The sequence below is a fragment of the Heterocephalus glaber genome, unplaced genomic scaffold (genome assembly GCF_053883595.1).
Source record: "Heterocephalus glaber isolate CG9 unplaced genomic scaffold, H.glaber_assembly_v1.0 deba00001662, whole genome shotgun sequence".
NCBI lineage: Eukaryota > Metazoa > Chordata > Mammalia > Rodentia > Bathyergidae > Heterocephalus > Heterocephalus glaber.
Window position 1 is genome coordinate 4,572,675 of NW_028258403.1, and position 18,867 is coordinate 4,591,541.

Here is an 18,867-nt window from a genome sequence, read left to right on the forward strand (position 1 = left end):
GGAACATTATGTATTTAGTTATAGCTGATGAGTGTTCTGCATAAGTGAAAGAATAGCCAGATTAGAATGATCTAATAGCAAAATTTACATGCAAGTGAACTATCTATAACCATACCCTAAATTTGTACCTTCCTATCTCAGGGTGAACTCAAGAAATGCAAGAACAACCTAAGACAATTGCAAAGCATGTTTCTCCCAGCCATGAAATGACCACTTAGTCCATTAATAACTTCACAACTGTGTCTCATTGTTTTTGGTGTCTTAAATTTTGCTGAGGGGATACTTAGCCATCGTGGTAATTTCATGTATAAAATTTGCACAACTCAGGATTGAACCCAGGTCCTTCACACCGAGCTACATCCCCATCCCTTTTTAGAAATTAAAAAATATTTTGAGACAGTGTCTTGCTTTGTAGTTCAGGCTAGCCTTCAACTCAGTTTGAAGCATAGGCTGGCCTCAAAACACATGATCCTCCTGCCTCAGCCTCCTGAGTGCCTGGATTAGGTGTGTGCTACCACATCTAGTTTAACTTTTTTTTTGACAGTGTATGTAGTTTAGGCTAACCTTGAAACCTGAACTCATTGAATGATCCTCAGTGCAGGCAAGCACCATCACACCTGGCTCATTTTAAAATTTTGAGGCAGAATCTCATTAAGTTACAAGGGTGTGCTTAAATTTGGGGTCCTGCCCCTCCTTCCCAGAGTACTGAGATAACAAGTGTCGGTCACCATGTCTAGCTTCCATATTCTATTAGATTGGTCCTAAATTTTTTTTTTTTAATTCTTTCATTGGTACATTTTAGGTATACAACATTTACATTTCTCATTGGGAACTTGTACCTTTACATGATGCATCTTGGTTCTTATTTTTTCCCCATTCCTAGCCCTCCCTTCATCCCCTCCACCCTTCCCTATTTACAAAGACTTTATTTCCATTATTCTTGGGCACTGCTTCCCAGCACAAACCTACACAACCTCTGCGTACTGGGTTCTGAGTTACCTCTGATCATGATCTGGATGCTCCTCCAAAAATCTTAGGTTGAAATGGCTGTGTTCTGTATCCAGAAAGCCTTAACCTGCCTCTCCGGTTGCATTGTATTCTGAGTTCTCAGTAAATTCTCAGTAATTCTAGTTAACCACTAGTACTTTAGTATTGACCACTGATCATACTACCTCCTGTTGTGATTAGGCATGTGAAGTCTTTTTTTTTTTTTTTTTCTGGAAAACTATAGTAGTGTGAGGGCATCTCAGTGTGGAAACTCCTGCAGAGGCTGACTAGCCATATGCTGGATAAAGTGTTCAGAATTACTGGAGTTCATTTGAAGCATGAAACACGGACTGATCCCCTTAATGCTGGGGAGTTCTCATCTACCCACCAGGGGGCACCAAATGCCTAGTTCTAAAAGATTCCTTTAAATTAGGGCTTGGAGGGTGAATGTTTTTTGACCTTTGGATTTCATTTTCTGTGTTGAGTCCATTTTACTTTGTATTGTCTGTTAGCTTCTCAATTCCTAGTTGCACCGTTTGAGTGGCTCCCCATTTGTTCTTGTTGCCAAAAAATGCTCTGTGATGCCACTAGTAAGTACAAAGGTGTAGAACTAAGGCCTTTCCCAGTTTAATCCTCATCATATTTCTCTGCTGCATCCTATCCTACATGTGATGTACTGCGTATTCATTCTAGTTGAGTTGCTGTATTTTTGTATGACTCATGCTGTTCCCTCTATCCTGCTATAGGCATTAACTTTTCTATCGAAATCATTCAAATCCTTCAAAGCATAAACTAGGTACTACACCTATGTCAGAATTAATCACCGATGCCATCAGGGCAAATTGTTCCTATCTCGAGCCTCCTCATGTTACAGTAATTATGTTCCTGTTTCCCCACTAGATTACAAGCTGCTTGAAGGCACAGATTTGTCTTTGTACGTCTCCCAGAGCCTGCCATTTATTATTGTTATTATTATTTTATATATCTTAGTGCCTGCCATTTAGATGTTAATTCCCTTAAGGTTGCCTTTCCTGTCTTGAACAAGGCAGTAACAATAGTGTTCCCTTTATCCTACTGGTTCCCACCTCCCCCCTTCCTTATAATGAGGTAGATTAGGGCATGGCCAACCATCTGGGCAAGTGGGAGTGTTAATAATAGAGATCCAGGAACAAACAAACAACAACAAAAACAGTTCCCAAGACCTATATCTGGGACCAATCAGAAAATGCTGTCTTCAATTCTGGCATGAAATCAGGCAGGACTTTTTTTTTTTTTTTTTGGTACCGGGGGATCAAACTCAGGTCCTTGTTCTTTCAAGGCAGGTGGGAGAACCACTGAGCTAAATCCCCGGCTACAAGCAGGATTTTGATGGAATGGCTTAGATCTGATAGCAGCCTGAGGAGTGGGGGACACAATAGAGGGTGGCCATTAACCTCGTGGCCTTTGTAAGCTTTCAGTGGGCCCCGCTGCACCCTACACAGAATACTTCTTTTCCTACCTTTTATACCTTTAATAACTTCACTACCTCTTACACTTGTCTTGACCATTCTTTAGCACCCTAGAGCCCCAGTAACAATAGGGCTCTGAGAGTTCCTGCTTTATATGGTCTCTTATTTTTCCCTTTATCATTATCAGTGGTTTTGTTTATTATTTATTTATTTATTATTTTTGAGACAAGATCTCTCTTTACACTATGGGTTGGCCTCCAACTCGCTATGTAGCCCTTACTGGCCTCCAACTCAGTTTTTCTGGCTCAGCTTTCTGAGTGCTGGGATTACATTGGGGCAGAAGCATGAAAAGAAAGTTGCTATCCTTTGACAAGCTCAGTTATTTTTGATAGATGGTGTGTGTTCATCACTCCTGATAAACTTCCTGTCAACTGAAGAATAGAAACAAGCTCAGACTCATTGGAATGCTGTTGGTGGGAAGGGTCTTTAAGGAAAAATTTAGGAGAAACTACTTAAAAATTTCTTGTCTAAGATGAGGGTTGTGAGTCAGATCTTTAGAGGGCCTTTGGGTAATGCAAAATAAATCAAGATAACACTGCACTTTGTTTATTGCACTAGTGGGGATTGAACTGATGGCCTTCATATTGAGCTACATCCCCAGTCTTTTATTTTATATTTTGAGACTGAGTCTCACTGAGTCACTAAATTGCCCAGGCTGGGCTTGAAGACTCCTGCATCAGCCTCCCAGAGTGCTGTTTTTTTTGGGTTTTTTAGACAGGCTCTCACTACGTAGCCTAGGCTAGCCTCCAACCCCTGGTTTTTGTTTTTTGTTTTGTTTTGTTTTGTACTGGGGATCAAAGTCTTTCCACTTGCAGGCAGGTGGCAGAACCACTGAGCTAAATCCCCGGCCCTCCAACGAATAGTGATCCTCCTGCCTCAGCCTCCCCAGTGCTGGGATTAGAGGTGTGCACCATCATGCCTGACTCCAGAGTGCTTGTTTTATAGGTATGCTGCACCATGCCCAGCTAATTTTACATTTTAAGGCAGGATTTGCCTAACCTGACACTGGCAATAGAAAAAAGCACTTGCTCGGTTTTTGTTTTTTCCTGCATTTTTAAGTTTAGGTTTGTTTTATTTGAGTTTAATGTTAATTCCATGCTGTGTTTCAGTAAGAACAATACAGATTCTAAATCTGAGGCTCCAATCAGATAACTATTAGTATAAATTAGCTTCAAGTTACATACACTGAACAACAGAGGGAAGGAGTGGGGAGGGAGGCAGGGAGAGAAGGAAGGAGAGAAAACAGAATTGCACACACATACAAGCCTTTCCATACCATTTGATATTAACCTGCTCAGAGGTAGAGTAAAATTGCCAGGCTTTTACAATAATTTAACAGCTTTTCTTGCTGTCATAACACATTGTGATCAAATTTCAAAATAACCCTGCTAACTTCCCATTCCTCTTTTCCTTTTAGGCTTATAGATAACTATTCAAACAGACATTCAGTATTTACCACGTGCTGGGCACTGTTACAGAAAAAGGAGCCAGTTAGCAAAGGAGTTTTTATTTACTGATGAAAAGTATGTTTGCCACACCTTGGTTTTTGTTGTTTTGTTTGTTATTATGGTTTATATCTAGATATCCCCCAAAGCCTCACTTGCTCATAGGTGACTGGATCATGAGCATGATACTCATCACTGGATGAATCCACTGAGGAGTTTATAGTTGACTGTGATGTTGGGAGGTGTAGCCTGGTTGGAGGAGGTGGGTCACTGGGGGCGTGGCCTGGAAGGGTTTAGTGTCTCCCTCCCTCCTCCTTTGATCTCTCTGCTTCCTGTCTGCCATGCCCCTCAACTGTGCTGCTCTGCCCGGGAGCCAGCCTGGTATATAGACTGAAACATCTACAAACAGTGAGCCAAAATAAACCTTTTCTCTTTTAATTTGTGGGTGTTGGGTATTCCGTCCCAGCGAGGAGAAAGTAACTAAGACAAGGTTTCACTATTGCAGGCTGGCCTGAACTCACTATGAAGCCCAGGCTGGCCCTGAACTTGTGATCCTACTGCTTCAGTCTTTGGAGTGCTGGGATTACAGGTGTGCACCACACCCAACTTTTTTCTTTTTCTTCTTTTGTTTGGTGGTATTCAGCCTTCATACTGAGCTACATCCTTATCTCCTTCAAGGCCTTAATAAGTCACTAAATTGCCCAGACTGGTTTTGAACCTTCAATCCTCCTGCCTCAACCTCCCAGAGTGCTGGGATTACAGGTGTGTGCCACCACACCAGGTGATATTTTAAAATTGAGATATAATTAGCATACCATAAAAAAAAATCACTTCTCAAGGCTGCAATTCAGTGGTTGCTATTGTGTTTAGATATTTAGAATACTGGGCCAGGGATTTAGCTCAGTGGTTCCGAAGCCTGCCTCGAAAGCGCAAGGTCCCAAGCTCGATCCCCGGTACCAAAAAGAAAAAGAAATAGAATACATATTAGTGAATATATAGTGAATATATACATATAGTGAATGTATAAATATAGTGAATATATATCTCTATATAATATTTAGAATACATATTAGTGAATATATCATCACTATATAGAACCTAGTTTTAGAGCATTTTTCATCATCCAAAAAAGAAATTCCCATTAGCAAGCACCTTCAATTTTCCTCTCCCCCCAGCTCCTGGCAACTGCTAGTTTACTTTGCATCTCTGAATTTACTTTCTTTGGATATTTCATTTCCAAAGGAAATCATGCAAGCTGAACACAGTGGTGTATGGCCTGCCTGGACAATTTAGCAAGACCATGCTCAAAAAAAGTGTGTGGGGAGACAGGGGATGTAGCTCAGTAGAGTTCACTCCTCAGTCACACACACACACACACACATACACACATGCGCGTGCACAGATCTTACAGCATGTGGCCTTTTGTGTCTGGCCTGACAGCATGGCTTCAGGTTCACCCATGTTGTAGCTTGTGTCAGTGTTCTTTATGGCGAATGCTTCATTTTATAGCCATCCATTTTGTTTATAATCAGTTGATATTTAGATTGTCTCTGTTTTTTGACTAAACACCTGTGGATTCTCTTGAGTATATATCCTAGGAGCAAGGCAGCTGAATCATATGGTACTGTGCTCTGAATTTTACTTCCTGCTCACCCAAATTCCTGTCTTGAAATCTAACCCCCAGAGTGATGTATTAGGAAGTGTGAGGTTTCTGGGTAAGTGATTCAGTTGTGAGGGTAGAGCCCTCATGGGTGGGATTAGTACCCTTTAAAAGAGGCTGCTGAGAGCATCCTTGCCCTCTATGCCGTGTGAGGATGCCAGAGGAAGATGCTATGAACCAGAGCTGGACCTCTACAGACAGAGAATCTGTCAGTGCCTTGATCTTGAACTTCCCAGTCTCCAGGACTGTGAGAAACGTTTATGTTGCTCAAAATACAACTACCTGGTCTATGGCAGTTTGTTCAGAAGCCTAAAGCAAGGGACTAAGACATGACTCCAGGAACTGTTTGCTCTTTCAAAGCAGCAGTCAGTTTACATTTCCACTGGCGACATGTGAGGCGTCCAATCACTTCACTTCCTGCCAAACTCACTGTCAGTCTTGCTCATAGCCACGGTAGCGTGTGTGAACTGGTGGCTCATTGCGGTTGTTCTTTTGACAGAGTATAGGCTGGCCTTGAACTTCTATTTTTCCTGCCTCAGGCTCCTCCAGTGCTAGGATTATAGACCCGCGCCACCATGGTCAGCTCAATCTGTATGTCTTTTTATGGCAGCGCCACTCTGTCTTCCTTACTATAGCTTCGTAATAAATTCTGTAATGTTGGAGCTAGGTGTGGTGGCGCACACTTCTAATCCCAGAATTTGGGAGGCTGAGGCAGAAGGATTACTGTGAGTTCAAGGCCAGCCTTCAGGGAGACCTTGTCTCAAAACACAAACAGAATAGATAAATAAATTTTAGAAGCGTGACTCTTCCAGCTATGCTTTTTCTCAGATTTGTTGGCTATTCTGATCTTCTGTGGTTTTTATGAATTATAGAATCAGCTTGTCAATTTTTGCAAAAAAGGCAGCTAGGATTTTGATAGATAATGCTGAATCCATGATCAATTGAGGGAGTATTACCATCTTGTTTCTCTTGTATTTATTTTTTGGGGGGCATGGTTTGTTATCTTTTTTTTTCTGGTACCAGGGATCGAACTCGGGACCTTGCACTTTCGAGGCATGTGCTGGAACCTCTGAGCTAAATCTCCAGCCCATGGTTTGTTATCTTAACGTAAGTCCAGTCCATGAACACAGGATATTTTTTCATTTAGTTAGGTCTTGAATTTTTTCCAATAGTGTTTCATAATTTTCAGTGTACAAAATCTTATACTTCTTTGTTTATCTCTAAGTATTTTGGTTTTTTGCTGTTTAAGTGGGATTCCTAATTTCATTTTCAGATTGTCTGTTACTATTGCTAATGTATAGGAGTACAATTATTATTATTGTTAAGGTACAGGGGATTGAACCCAGTGCCTCCACATGCTAGGCAAGCACTCTACTTCAGAGCTACACCCCCAGTCGTTTTTGAGATTAGATCACACTAAATTGCTCAGGTTGGCCTTGAACTTGTAATCCTCCTGTTTGAGCCTCCCAAGAGGTTGCTATCATAGGCATGTGCCATCACAATTAATTTTTTTATAGTGGTGCGAGCCTGTAACCCCAGCTGAGGACAGGAGGGCTGAGGCAGGAGGTTGGTAAGCTGGAGACCAGTGGTGGCAACTTAGCAAGACCTTGTTTCAATGTAATAAAGACTGGGAATGTAACTCACTGGTATAGTGCCCTAGGTTTCATGCCAAGTACTGTAAACAACAAAACTGATCTTGTATCCTGCAAGTTCAGTAACTTTGCTGAATTACTTATTTTCAACAGGCTTTTGTTTGTGTATTCTTTAGAATTCTCTGTAAGATCACGTCATTGGGAAATGCAGAGTTTTGTTCTTTTCCGTTCTGGGTGCCTTTTATTTCTCTAGAATTTCCAATACAAGGTTGAACAGAAGTGGCTAGAGTTGGGGATTTAGCTCAGTGGTGCCACTGCCTGCCTGGCAAGCGCAAGGTCCCAAGTTCAATCCCCGGTACCAAAAAAAAAAAAAAGAAGTGGCTAGAGCAGACCTCCCTCTCTTCTGATCTTAGGGGAGAAGCTTCAGTCTTCACTGATTATGCTACTAGCTATGGTTTTTCGTAGATGGCCTTTCCAGGGTGTTAAACACTTGCTGGGCTGGGGCTGTGACTCTGGTAGAGCACTTGCCTAGCATGTGTGAAGCCCTGGGTTCGAGCCCCACTTCTGCTGAAAGCAAACAGACATTTGCTATTTTCTATGCACACCATATTCTGTCATGCCTCTGGGCTTTGCATTGATTGTCCTTCTCCTCAAGACTTCATTTTAAGATTTGATCCAAATATCTGCCGCCAATAGAGTGCAACCTTCTGTTGTGATCTCAATGTTCGTGTCCCCCAGAATTCATCTGTCTACACGTAATCCTCATGTGTTAGTGTTAGGAGCTGGGGTTTTGGGGAGGAACTAGGTTGCTCCTTATAAAAGGACCCTCCAGGAGTTGTTTTGTTCCCCTTTAACATGTGAGGACACAGCTAGCAAGTGCCATCGTGAACCAGGAAGTGAGCCCTTACCCAACACCAAATTGGCCAGCAACTGGCCAGTTCAAACTCTGAAATTTTCAGGCCTCCAGAACTGGGAGAGAGAAATTTCTGTTGTTTATAAGGCACTCAGTCTATGGTTATTTATTTATTTATTTATTTTCGTCTATGATATTTTATGATAGCAGCCTGGCCGGGCTAAGACATTTTTTTCTTCTCAAAGCTGCCACAGCGCTCTTTACATTTCTCTGCAATTTCCACATAGCACTGTAATTACATGTCTCGTAGTCCTCGCCTAGAGCAGTGGTGGAAAACCTATGGCAAGTGTGCAGCAGCAGGGTGTCTGTATCACTGAAAGCTCTAAAAGGATCACCATCACAGCCCTAGACTGAGCAAAGCAGGGTGAGGAGCATGTGTGCTTCCAGACCCAAGGCCACACCAGACATTAATAACTAATTAAGAGAAGGTGGCTGCATGGTGGCCAGGCGGAGACATGGAAGCGTCACTTCATATAACTTGTGTATGTGTCTAGTGCTGGGGACTGAACTCAGAGCCTTTGTAATGAGCTATATCCCCAGGTCCTCTTCCTGTTTTGGAGACAGGGTCTCGCTAAATTGTCTGGTTTGGCTCCAACTTGAGGCTCCTGTCTCAGCCTCTCAGAATATTGGAATTACATATATGTGCCACCACACTTGGCTTCATATAACTTTTTTTTTTTTTTTTGGTACCAGGGCTCAAACTTGGAACCTTGCGCTTTCAAGGCAGGCGGCAGAACCACTGAGCTAAATCCCCAGCCCTTCATATAACTTTTTAAGGTTAAAAATGTACCCCGCCTGGCCAGGTATAGTGGCACATGTCCATAATCCCAGATTCTTGGGAGGCTGAAGCAGGAGGATCACAAGATTGATGCCAGCTGGCATGGGCTATTTAGTAAGATCCTGGCTCAAAAAATGAAAATGGCTGGGGAAATACAGTACAGTTCAGTGGTACAGTATTTGCCTGGCATGTGCAAATCTATGGGTTCAATCCCTAGCCCTGCAAATAAATAGCCCTGTGCATCTTTTAAATTTCCCTCTCAATAGTCAATTATAGCTCTTAGTTGTGAATCTAACTAAAAATCTATGTTTCGATTAGTACAATCTCTTCGAGAAAATTGGTCATTTCTTTTATTTGCCCCATAACTATGTCCCTGACATAGTTCCTGGAGTAATTAATTAACTTAATTTTATGGGTTGAATAATATCTTCTCTTGTGGTGTTTAGAATATTTCTAGTCTGGCATGCAAGAAGACTGCAGGCTCACTTCTTGAGATCTGGCTATTTTACTTACCAGCATGTTACCTTAAATAAGTTACTCTTCTCTCCAAGCCTTCATCTGCCCATCTGTACAAGCCTCAAAAATAACCATTTTTTTCATAGGGTTATTGGTGAGGATCCAGTGAGATTCTGTGGTTGGTGAATCCACTGGAATTCACTTATCAGAAGCCCTGACAGAGATGCTACTGAAATGAATGTTACTGGTTCCTGCTCCTGCACTGTGAGGCTTCTTGGTTCCTGACCTTTTAGGACTAGGTCTGCTTTTCCTTCCATTCTCTAAATTCTGACCATTAATCTCCCCAGCACATCTAATAAATTCCTAAATTTAGTATTATTTGTGGTGTACGGGGGATGGAACCCAGGGCCTCATGCATGCTAAGCAAGTGCTCTCCCACACCTGAGCTACACTCTCAGCCTTTAAAAAAATTTTTTTTTTGGCACCAGGGATTGAACTCGGGTCCTTCTGCTTGCGAGGCAGGTGGTGGCACCACTGAGCTAAATCCCCGGCCCCAGCCTTTTAAAATTTTATTTGGAGACAGGGTCTCCCTAGGTTGGCCAGGCTGGCCTTGAACTCACAATCCTCCTGCCTCAGCCTCCTGAGTAGGTGGGATTACAGGAGTGCACCACCATGCCCAGTTTATTAGAGTCAATTGCTTACAACAATAACAACAAAAAACCCCTAATGATCCAAACACCTACCTTGCAGTTGTAGTAAGGATTAAAGAGTACAAAGCACCTAGTGCCGTCTTGGCAGCACAGCAAGCAATCAGTAAGTGGCGACAGCTGTAAGTTAACACTGGGGGCTGGGCATGGGGAAGAGGAGGCAAGATTGTTAATGGTTTGTATTCCACTGAAAGAAGCTTTCCCTAAAGAGATAGGAGGACAACAGAAGGGAGGAAGTCCAGGCTATGATGTGCTCATTTCTTCAAAATGTCTTTATTGAAACAGAATGATAGAGCAAGAAAGAACGAGGTCTGGGAGGATGTCTTTGGGCACAGGATGGAGCCCAGACCCAGTGGTTACAGTGTGGAGCTCTTTCCCTGTTCCTGACTCTTGCCAAGGCAGTGAACACAAAGCAGCAGGGAGGAGGTGGGGGTGGGGGCAGCCCTCTGAGCTCTCCTGGATGGCTGGCGCGAGATACCTCCAAGCCCTGCCGGGAGCCCTGCCTTTCTCACTGTCTTCCCATTCTCCTCGCTGGGGTCCCATGCCACCTTTCCATATGGGCCAGCCTCCCGCCAGAGTGCTCAGAGGCCACTCAGAGGGCAGCATTGGGGGTGGCAAGCAGCGGGACGTGGTCACAGCGATTAGGTGGTGGCTGCCGCAGCAGGGAGGGCCGGCGGCACAGCTCTCCATCCCGGAGCACCTCGGGCAGGAGCTTGCGCTTGGTCTCCGGCAGAAGCATAATGCTGAGGATGCAGAGGAGGGCACAGGCTGCCAGCACCACGTGCTGCAGGAAGGCTCCATGGCCCATATGGAGGCGCTGGGCTGGGCCACTCAGCCCCCCGAGGGCCCCCAGTGCCATGATTAGGCCCAGGCCACGGCCCCTGGGACAGAGGGAGGAGGCACTCAGCCTATGGCTGTGGCCTCACCCCACCGCTTCTCCGCAGCCTCCCTCCCTCATCCCTCAGGGCCTGTCCTTAGTGCGAGGCCTGGAAGCCTGGCCCTGTGCTAGGCAAACCCTCACTCTCACCGGACAGTGGTGGGGATGACTTCGGCAGCAAGGAGGGTGCTGAGGATGGCAGCAGCTTGGGAAGAGAAGACCCCAAGGACAGAGAAGGTAGTGATGGCAGCCTCATTCAGATCTGGAGGATCAAGAAGGCCGATATGAACGGAGGTGGGGTGATGGTGCGTAGCCTAGTCCCCGGCCCCATTCCCTTGGCTCTCAGACCACATGGCTCTAGCTGGGTGGGCTCTGGGCACTCCTTCATAGACTGAGAGACAGACAGGTTTATACAGTCTGGAGGAAACTCAGGGCAGGTTCTGGTCCCTTCTTGGGAAGCCTGTGCTAGAAATAGTGGCTGAGCCTGTCTGAGGCACCTCTGTTAGGATTCCCTTGCTGAGCCCACACTGTGGGGAAGGAAGGATGCTCACAATCCCACAGGCCCAGCAAGACCAGGGACGCAATGCCAGCGAGGGTCATAGAGAGAAGCAGGATGCCCCGGCGGCCGAATCGGTCCACGGTGACCCCCAGGAAGACACAGGCCAGGGCTGCTGTGCCACTGGCCAGCAGGGAGCACAAGTAGAAGTCTGATGGGCTCCCTGCTCCTCCCATAGGCTGGTAGCAGTGGCCAATGGCGTGGGCAATGAAACTGTGAGAAGGGGTGAGGAGGCAAATAACAGTGTCTGAATCCCCAGGCACACCCCTCCCGGCCCCGCTGTCCTCTTCCAGCCTCCCTCTTCCTCAACCCAGCCAGCTCCTATCTCAGCTACTGGCCTGGCCCTCAGCTCCAACACCCAGGCTCACTTGGTGAAGCCCAGGATAAGCAGATTCTTCCAGATGTTGCGGTAGTTGAGGAGAGCCATGAAGGAAAAGGTGGATGTTTCAGGGAGTGGACAGGTGTTCTCCAGGTCTTTGAGAGAGAGCGGGGAGCTCTGTTAGAAGAAAGAGCTGAGAACCCAGGATCCTCCCATGTGGAAGGTGGAGAACCCGGGAAGTGGCACAGCTATGGCCATGAAGAGGCCACTGCCATGTAGCAGGGACCCCTGACTTTTACCCTGCAGGGCCTCCTGGGCCTCCTCCCCCAGCATCTGCCCGTGGGGCCGGTTCCGCTCAGCCAGGATCCTCAGCACAGACTGGGCCTCCTCGATCTGCCGCTTCACTATGAGCCACCGTGCAGACTCCAGAAACAGACCAGGCCAGCTGGAGGCAGGGTAGGAAGGTACACGTTGAGGCCTCCCCTCTCCTGACACAGGAAACGTCCACCCCTGAGAGACTGGGCAGGTCTGGACTGGGGGCACTTGGAAGGCAGGAGGGGTCTCTAGGCTAAGAGCTACGCTGAGGTGGAGATGGGAAGGGCCAGGTCACAGGGGAAGAGCAATACTAACCCATAAAACAGGAAGAGGATACAGGGAGCGGTGATCATTCGCTGCAGAAATCGCCAGTCCTTAGAGACAAGGGCCAGGCCCAGGAACAGGAAGTGCCCTCCCACCCCCACCAACTCCCCTGCCAGGGCCACCCGAAGCCTCTGGGTTGGGTCGCACAGCTCCAGGCCTGGAAATAAAGCAGGGATGGAGAGTGGAGAGGCCAGGGAGAGAGGAGGCATGAGAGAGAAAAGGAGAGAGGAAAAGGAGGAGGAAAGGAGGGAGGAGGACAGAGAGCTAGGTCAGACCCTGAGGAGAGGCTGCAGGCATTGCCTCCCACAGACCAAACTCTGGGCGGCAAGGAGTAGAGATTGTTCAGTCCTCTCTCCTCTCCTACTCAAACCTAGGACTCTAGGATTAGAATAGCCCCAGTTTATAGGCCCTTTCCCTTCCGGTCTCTTATTTGATCTTCATGTCAACCCTTGTTCAGAGTCACATAGCTAATCAGAATTTTCTTTTAAAATCAGGTGGATTTATGGGCCAGGGGATTTAGCTCAGTGGTTCCAGCACCTGCCTTGCAAGCGCAAGGTCCCAAGTTTGATCCCCGGTATCAAAAACAAACAAACAAACAAACAAAAATTAGGTGGATTTACTGACAGCAGTAAGTCCAGGGCAAGTCTTTAAGGATCACAGGAGAGAGATGTGGAGAGAAGCAGGACGCCCGAACCCATCAAAGGCCTGGCACAAAGCTAAGGCTCTGAGCAGCTGAACTCTGGGACTGAAGAAGGGGATGAGGGGACCCTAGTGGGCAGCTGGGATGGCCTGGGAATCCAGAAAGGTGGGTGTGACACAGGAGGGAACTCAGACAGGGTGCCACTTACGCATCAGATAGACGCCAAGGTCAACACCAGCAAGCAGGAAGCCCAGGAGGAATCGGAGGGCCATGACGCCTGTGGAGGAGCCTGCGGCAGCCCCTCCCACTCCACAGGGACCCACCAGCCCCAGGGTCAGCAGCACAATCCCACGACGGCCAAATCTGGAGAGCAGGGAAGGCTTCTGAATACCTAGACTCCCTGGGTGAGGAGGTGCTGGGAAGGGCCCAGTGCCCACTTCAAAGCTGGAGGTAAGGAGGCTCTGAGAGCGAGAGCTGGACTGAGGCTAGAGATGATGGGAAGGGGTGGAGACCATGGCTGGTTGATGTCTCGATACTGCTCACTAAGGTGAGGCTATGAGGACTGAACCCAGGGCCTTTGTACTGAGCTACATCCTCAGGCCTTTTTATACTGAGACAGTCTTGCTAAATAACCCAGGCTGAGCTTGAACTTGCAATCCTCCTGCCTCAGCCTCTCAAGAGTGCTGGGATTATAGGCATGTGTCACTATACCCAGCAATTTAGGACCACTGATCCTGGGGACAGTGGGTGATAGTGGTCAGGGGGAACGGAATTTGTCTGCTCAGACCAGAGATGTGAATCATTAGTATATGGGATTATAGCCTTCATCTGTGGAGTTGGGGTCATTGGCTACTTGTCCCTGGGGACAGTATTAGTCAGTGAAGATGGAGCTACTGATTTCAGGGGACTGAGTAATTGCTTTTGGTGAATGAAGCCACTGTTCCTTTAAGTTGGGACAAGGGCTTTTTAATACTTTGGGGTTGTCAGTGGGATGGGCCACAAGCCAGGAGATGGAGCTACTGATCTATGGGAATGGGTCTATTAATTCATGAGGTAGGACTACTGATCTGAGAGGATGGGACTCAATCTTTGGAAACTGGAAAGTGATATCTGGGGATAGTGCCACTGATCCATGGGATAAAGGATTTTAGCTTGTATGGATGGGTGGTTAGTAGAGATAAATTTATTAACACATGGAGATAATTATTAAGGATGGGCTCACAGGCCAGGGGAGATGAAACTACTGGTAAATGATGATGGTCACTCACCAGGAGCCAGTGGGGATAGAGCTTCTGATCTATTGGGGGCTGGGGTATTGATCTTTGGTGATAAGACTACTGATTTATGGAGATGAAGATTGGTCATTGGTATATGTGCTGCTGGAGCAAGCACAGCCACTGGTCATTGGAAAGGGGCACTAATCCCTGTGAATGAGGCTACTAACCCAAAGGGATGAAAGCCCCCTCCCCGCCTTTTTTTTTTTTTTGTACCGGGGATCAAAGTCAGGTCCTTTTGCTTTCGAGGCAGGTGTCGGAACCACTGAGCTAAATCCCCGGCCCTAATTAATGTAGCTAAAGTGTCAGACTTTAGGATACTGAATTACTGGTCTCTGGGTATGACAGGAATAAGAATAAGGCTACCACCCTGTGGAAATGAAGCCACTGATGCACAGGGATGGGCTACTAGCTGTGGGTTTAGGATTACTGGCCCACAGGTGTATGTGACTAGGTGGTGAAGAGGGTACTGATTTTAAGAAATGGACTACTGAATGTTGAGATGCCTTTGGTCCATCGAAGTTGGACAATTAATCCATTTAGATTAGACTGGAGCTCGGTCGGGATAAGTAATCCATGGGGGTGGTCAGTGGAGTTGGAGCATCTGGTCAGTGGTGATGGTGTCCAGAAACAGAGGAGACAGGATTTTTGATCGTTGAGGGGAGCTATTGGTTAGTGGGCTGTTGATCTTTAGAAATGAGGCCACTGATTCATGGAAATGGAGGTATCAGTCTGAGAGGATCTGAAAGCCCCGCAGATCCATGAAGGGACTATCAATTTATGAGGGGAGATCTGGGGGGCATTTGGTGGCAGGCACGGGACTATGGGTTATTGAAGATGATGGTACTGTTCTTTGGAGATAGTTATTGACTGGTGGGGGAAGGGCCACTAGACACAGATGGGTCAGTGTTTGTAAAGCTGGACTATTGGTCAGTGGAAATGGGGCTGCTGATATTTAGGAATTAACACTGATCTTTGGGAATGAGGGCACAGAGATGAAGCTAACAGTTCAGTTGGGCTATTAACTGGTGGGCATGAATCTTAATGGAGAAGGTTAGGGTGAAGAGGGCAGAAAGAGGGAGAGGCAAGACTTTTGATCTGTGGAGATAGGGTTCTCGGTTAGGGATGGGACCCTTCTCTTTGAAGATGAGGCCACTGATTCAAGAATATGGGACTGCTGATCAGTGGGTATGGGGCAAATAGTCCACAGAGGTGAGCCCATCCCTCGTGCCAGAGGGGTATGGAACTGTATTTTTCTGATAGGGAGTGAAGATGAAAGTAGATCATTGAGCACAAGTCCGGAGAAGACTGCAGAGTCCAGCGATGGTCCTCGGCCTCCTGCAGCCCAAGTTGCTTGGGCTGGCTTTCCTAGGCCCCCTCCTCTCTACCAGCCCTGCCCCCACGACAGCTCACCTGTCTGCGGGGTAACCCAGGAATAGGTAGCCGGAGGCAAAGCCCAAGATGAAGAGGATCTGCTCCAGGATCACCTGCCAGCCCAGGTCACACACCAGATCCCACTGGGGGCGTGAGAAAGGTGCAGTGGGCGTGAGGTCCCGCCCTCGCCGCCCTCGGCCCGCCCCCGCCCCCGCCCCGCCCCGCACCCGCTTGGCCCGGCAGCCTCACCTGGCCGATGGCATTAGTGGTGAGCACTGGAAGCCCGTTATAGTCCCAGTCCTTGAGGCAGTGGTTGAAGTCCGGCGGGGCGAAGCCGCTGCACGCGGGGTCCGTGCTGGTGGCGACGCGGTTGGCTGTGCTCGCTGCTACAGCCGCGCTAGCTGCGACGCTGACGCCACTGGCATTGGGGGGCTGCTCCCAGCCCGAGGCATTGGGGGGGAAGGCCCCATAGTGGCAATGCAGTGGGGGCGCCAGCGTGAAGATGGGGTCCGAGGCCAAACCAAGCGCCACGAAGAGCATGGGCAGGCAACACAGGCCGAGCTGCAGCTGCTGGCCGCCGCCCAGCGCCCCCACCTGGGCGAGCAGCGCCTCAAAGCTGAGGGGGCCTGGGGGCACGGCCAGCGACAGGCTGCTGCCCAGCCCGTCGCCGCCCGCGTCGCCCTCCCCTTCCCGCTCGCGCTCACGCTCACCCTGCAGCTGCTCGGTGGGCACCGCGTCTCCGAGGGTCCCGACCTGCTGCGGGGGGGGGGGGGTGAAGCGGAGAGCGACGCGGAGGGGGCGGGCGGACGCTGGAGCGAGGCCATGGGAGGGGCGGGGGCGCGCAGGAGGGCTCGGCCGGAGGGGCAGGGGTGGGTGCGGAGCGGATGGCGTCGCCCCCTGGGGGAGCGGGCACTTACTCCATTGGAGCCGGTGTGGATCTCTACTGTGCTGTCGATTTTGCTGCCGCCCCCGCCATTGGGCTCGGGGGTCCCGGTGGCCACCCGGGGAGCCAGCTTGCCGACCGCAGGGGCCCTCCCGGCCCGCGCCGAATGCCCGGACACTGAGGGCTCAAAGAGACCCGGTCTGCAGCTCTGCAGCCGTGGGCGCCACCTCAGTCTCTGCGCTTTCTCCGTTGCTTTCCCCTCCCCTTCCTTCAGATTCTCCTCCCCTTCCTACGTCAGCAGAACCTTCGGTCCAGACTCTTCGTCAGAGAGAGGAAGGGGGGCCAGGGCCCAGGGGAGGGGGGCCCTGGGGGCTCTGTCGTCTGCTCCGTGGGCCTGCAGGCCATTGCGGTAAAAAAGGCAAAAAGGCTGAAGGATAGTAGGTAGCCGAGCCAGATGCCAGAGGTTCCTCCTTTGCTTCCAGTTCTTCCCCATCATACATTCATCAGTAGCAACATTTATTAAGTGCCTACTATGTTCCAGGCCTTGTACTGGGCTGTGGTGATAACAGTGCCAACCAAACCAACTTGGAGGAGTTTACTTGCAGAGAAGCAGCCATGTAAACTCGCAATTAGAAAGCGTTTATGCATATGGAGGCTTAGCGCTGTGCTCCACTTCAGACCTCTACAAGGAGCTGCCTTCTCCGGTTTTCACCACTCCATCCTGGTTGAATCTCCATCATTTTTTCAACAGTGTTTGGCACTGTTGGCCCTTCCTTTCAATACTTTTTCTCTTAGCTGGTAAGTCCCACATTCCCCTGGCCTTCTTTCTTCTGCTCCTGTTTTCATGGCAAGCACATCCTCTTCCTTACCACCACTCAGTGTCTGCAGTCCTCAGAGACTTGGTCTGAGGCCCTCCCTTCATTTCACTCTCGTTTCCACCTTGGTGTCTCACTCTGCTCACGGCTTCAAGTGCTGCCAACACGTATGAGGCACACCTGAGTCTCTGCTTTGCATCTCCTGCTCCTGCCTGCCTTCTGAGCCCTGGTCCACGAAGCAACCGCTTGTTGGACCTCTTACTTTGGATGTCTCACAGGAACCTCAAATTCAATGTGACTAAGACTAAATTCATGTTCTTCCCTCCTCTAACATGGTTATCTCCTAGTGCTTCCTTCTGCAGCAAAGGAAGAAGCTACGGCCAGGCACTCATGTGACAGTCCTTGGACTTCTCTCTTCCTTATGTCAAATCCTCCTGTCCATTTTAATTCTTGTATAGTTCTCGAATATTCTGCTCCTCTCCCCTACCACATGTGCACACCACTGTACCCTCCTAATGCTGGGCTTGTGTTCTGCATCCACTTTGTTTCTATCCCTTTCCCCATCTGTTACTTATGATGCAGATGGAATGATCTTCTCAGAATGTAGGTCTGATTGTATCCCTTTCCTGCTTCATTACCTTCATCATGGTAAGTATTCTTGACTCACAGATGGTGCTGTATGCATGATCACATGTTCTCTGAAGTTCCATTTTACTTCTTCCTCCAGACTCTCTGCCCTCCAGCCACTTGGCTTTCTTTCAGTATTTCCCATACTACAGGACCTTTGCACAAGTTGGTTTCTATGCCTAGAAGGCCTTTTAGTCAAATTATCTTCATCCTTCAGCCTCAGAGAAGCCTTCTCTAACCCCTACTACTACTCAGTGTGGTTGACGGATGAACAGCATCCCTGACACTTGTGAGATTGTTACAAATGCACAATCTTGTCTCACCCAGACCTTTCAGCCATCATCTGTGTTTTAATTAGGTCCCTGGTTGTATGTTCATTAGTTAGAGGTGACTTTCTCTAAGAGATCTGGTACCTGATGGGTACTTTAGTTTTGAATCCCAGGTAAGGGTTGGAAAGGAATGTCCTGTCAAGTCTCAGCTAAGAAATCATTCCCCTTTCTCACCACTGAATCTCACCTTCAACAGTTTGTCTCCTCGGCTCAGAAAATTCCGAAATACAGGAAACCCTTTTTTTTTCAGTGCATTGAACAGCCTCCTACCATCTTCCCTCCTCCAACTCCTTTTTGTATCTCCTCTAGAATTACTATGATCACAGCCAACATTCCTTGGGGATATATTTGCTTACGTCTTCTGTTTGTTTTGGAGTAATAGTTTCTTAATTTTATCTGGTCCTAGACCATTTACATGCATTTTCTTTTTAGGGCCTCACAACCTTGTAAGACCATTATCATCATTATCACATTAACAGTGAGACAGG

The 18,867-nt window shown here is 47.9% G+C and overlaps 1 protein-coding gene across 1 annotated transcript; it reads right to left on the reverse strand.

Moving 5' to 3' along the window:
* Window positions 1-10,300: 10,300 nt before the first annotated feature.
* On the reverse strand, window positions 10,301-18,067 carry Slc22a17 (solute carrier family 22 member 17). Its single transcript, XM_004864171.3, has 11 exons — window positions 18,062-18,067; window positions 16,643-16,897; window positions 15,975-16,481; window positions 15,765-15,868; window positions 13,286-13,440; window positions 12,429-12,594; window positions 12,098-12,243; window positions 11,848-11,953; window positions 11,475-11,692; window positions 11,074-11,185; window positions 10,301-10,927 (listed from the first exon to the last, which is right to left on the reverse strand). The coding sequence occupies exons 1-11, from the start codon at window positions 18,065-18,067 to the stop codon at window positions 10,639-10,641; spliced, it is 2,064 nt and encodes a 687-aa protein (XP_004864228.2). The 3' UTR covers window positions 10,301-10,638.
* Window positions 18,068-18,867: the final 800 nt, after the last annotated feature.

Coding starts and splice junctions, on each gene's coding strand:
- Slc22a17 (XM_004864171.3), bottom strand. Junction 13,441..15,764: donor CTGGGTTACCCCGCAGACAG/GTGAGCTGTCGT, acceptor CCTGCTCTCCAG/ATTTGGCCGTCGTGGGATTG. Junction 12,595..13,285: donor CCTTGGCGTCTATCTGATGC/GTAAGTGGCACC, acceptor CTTTATTTCCAG/GCCTGGAGCTGTGCGACCCA.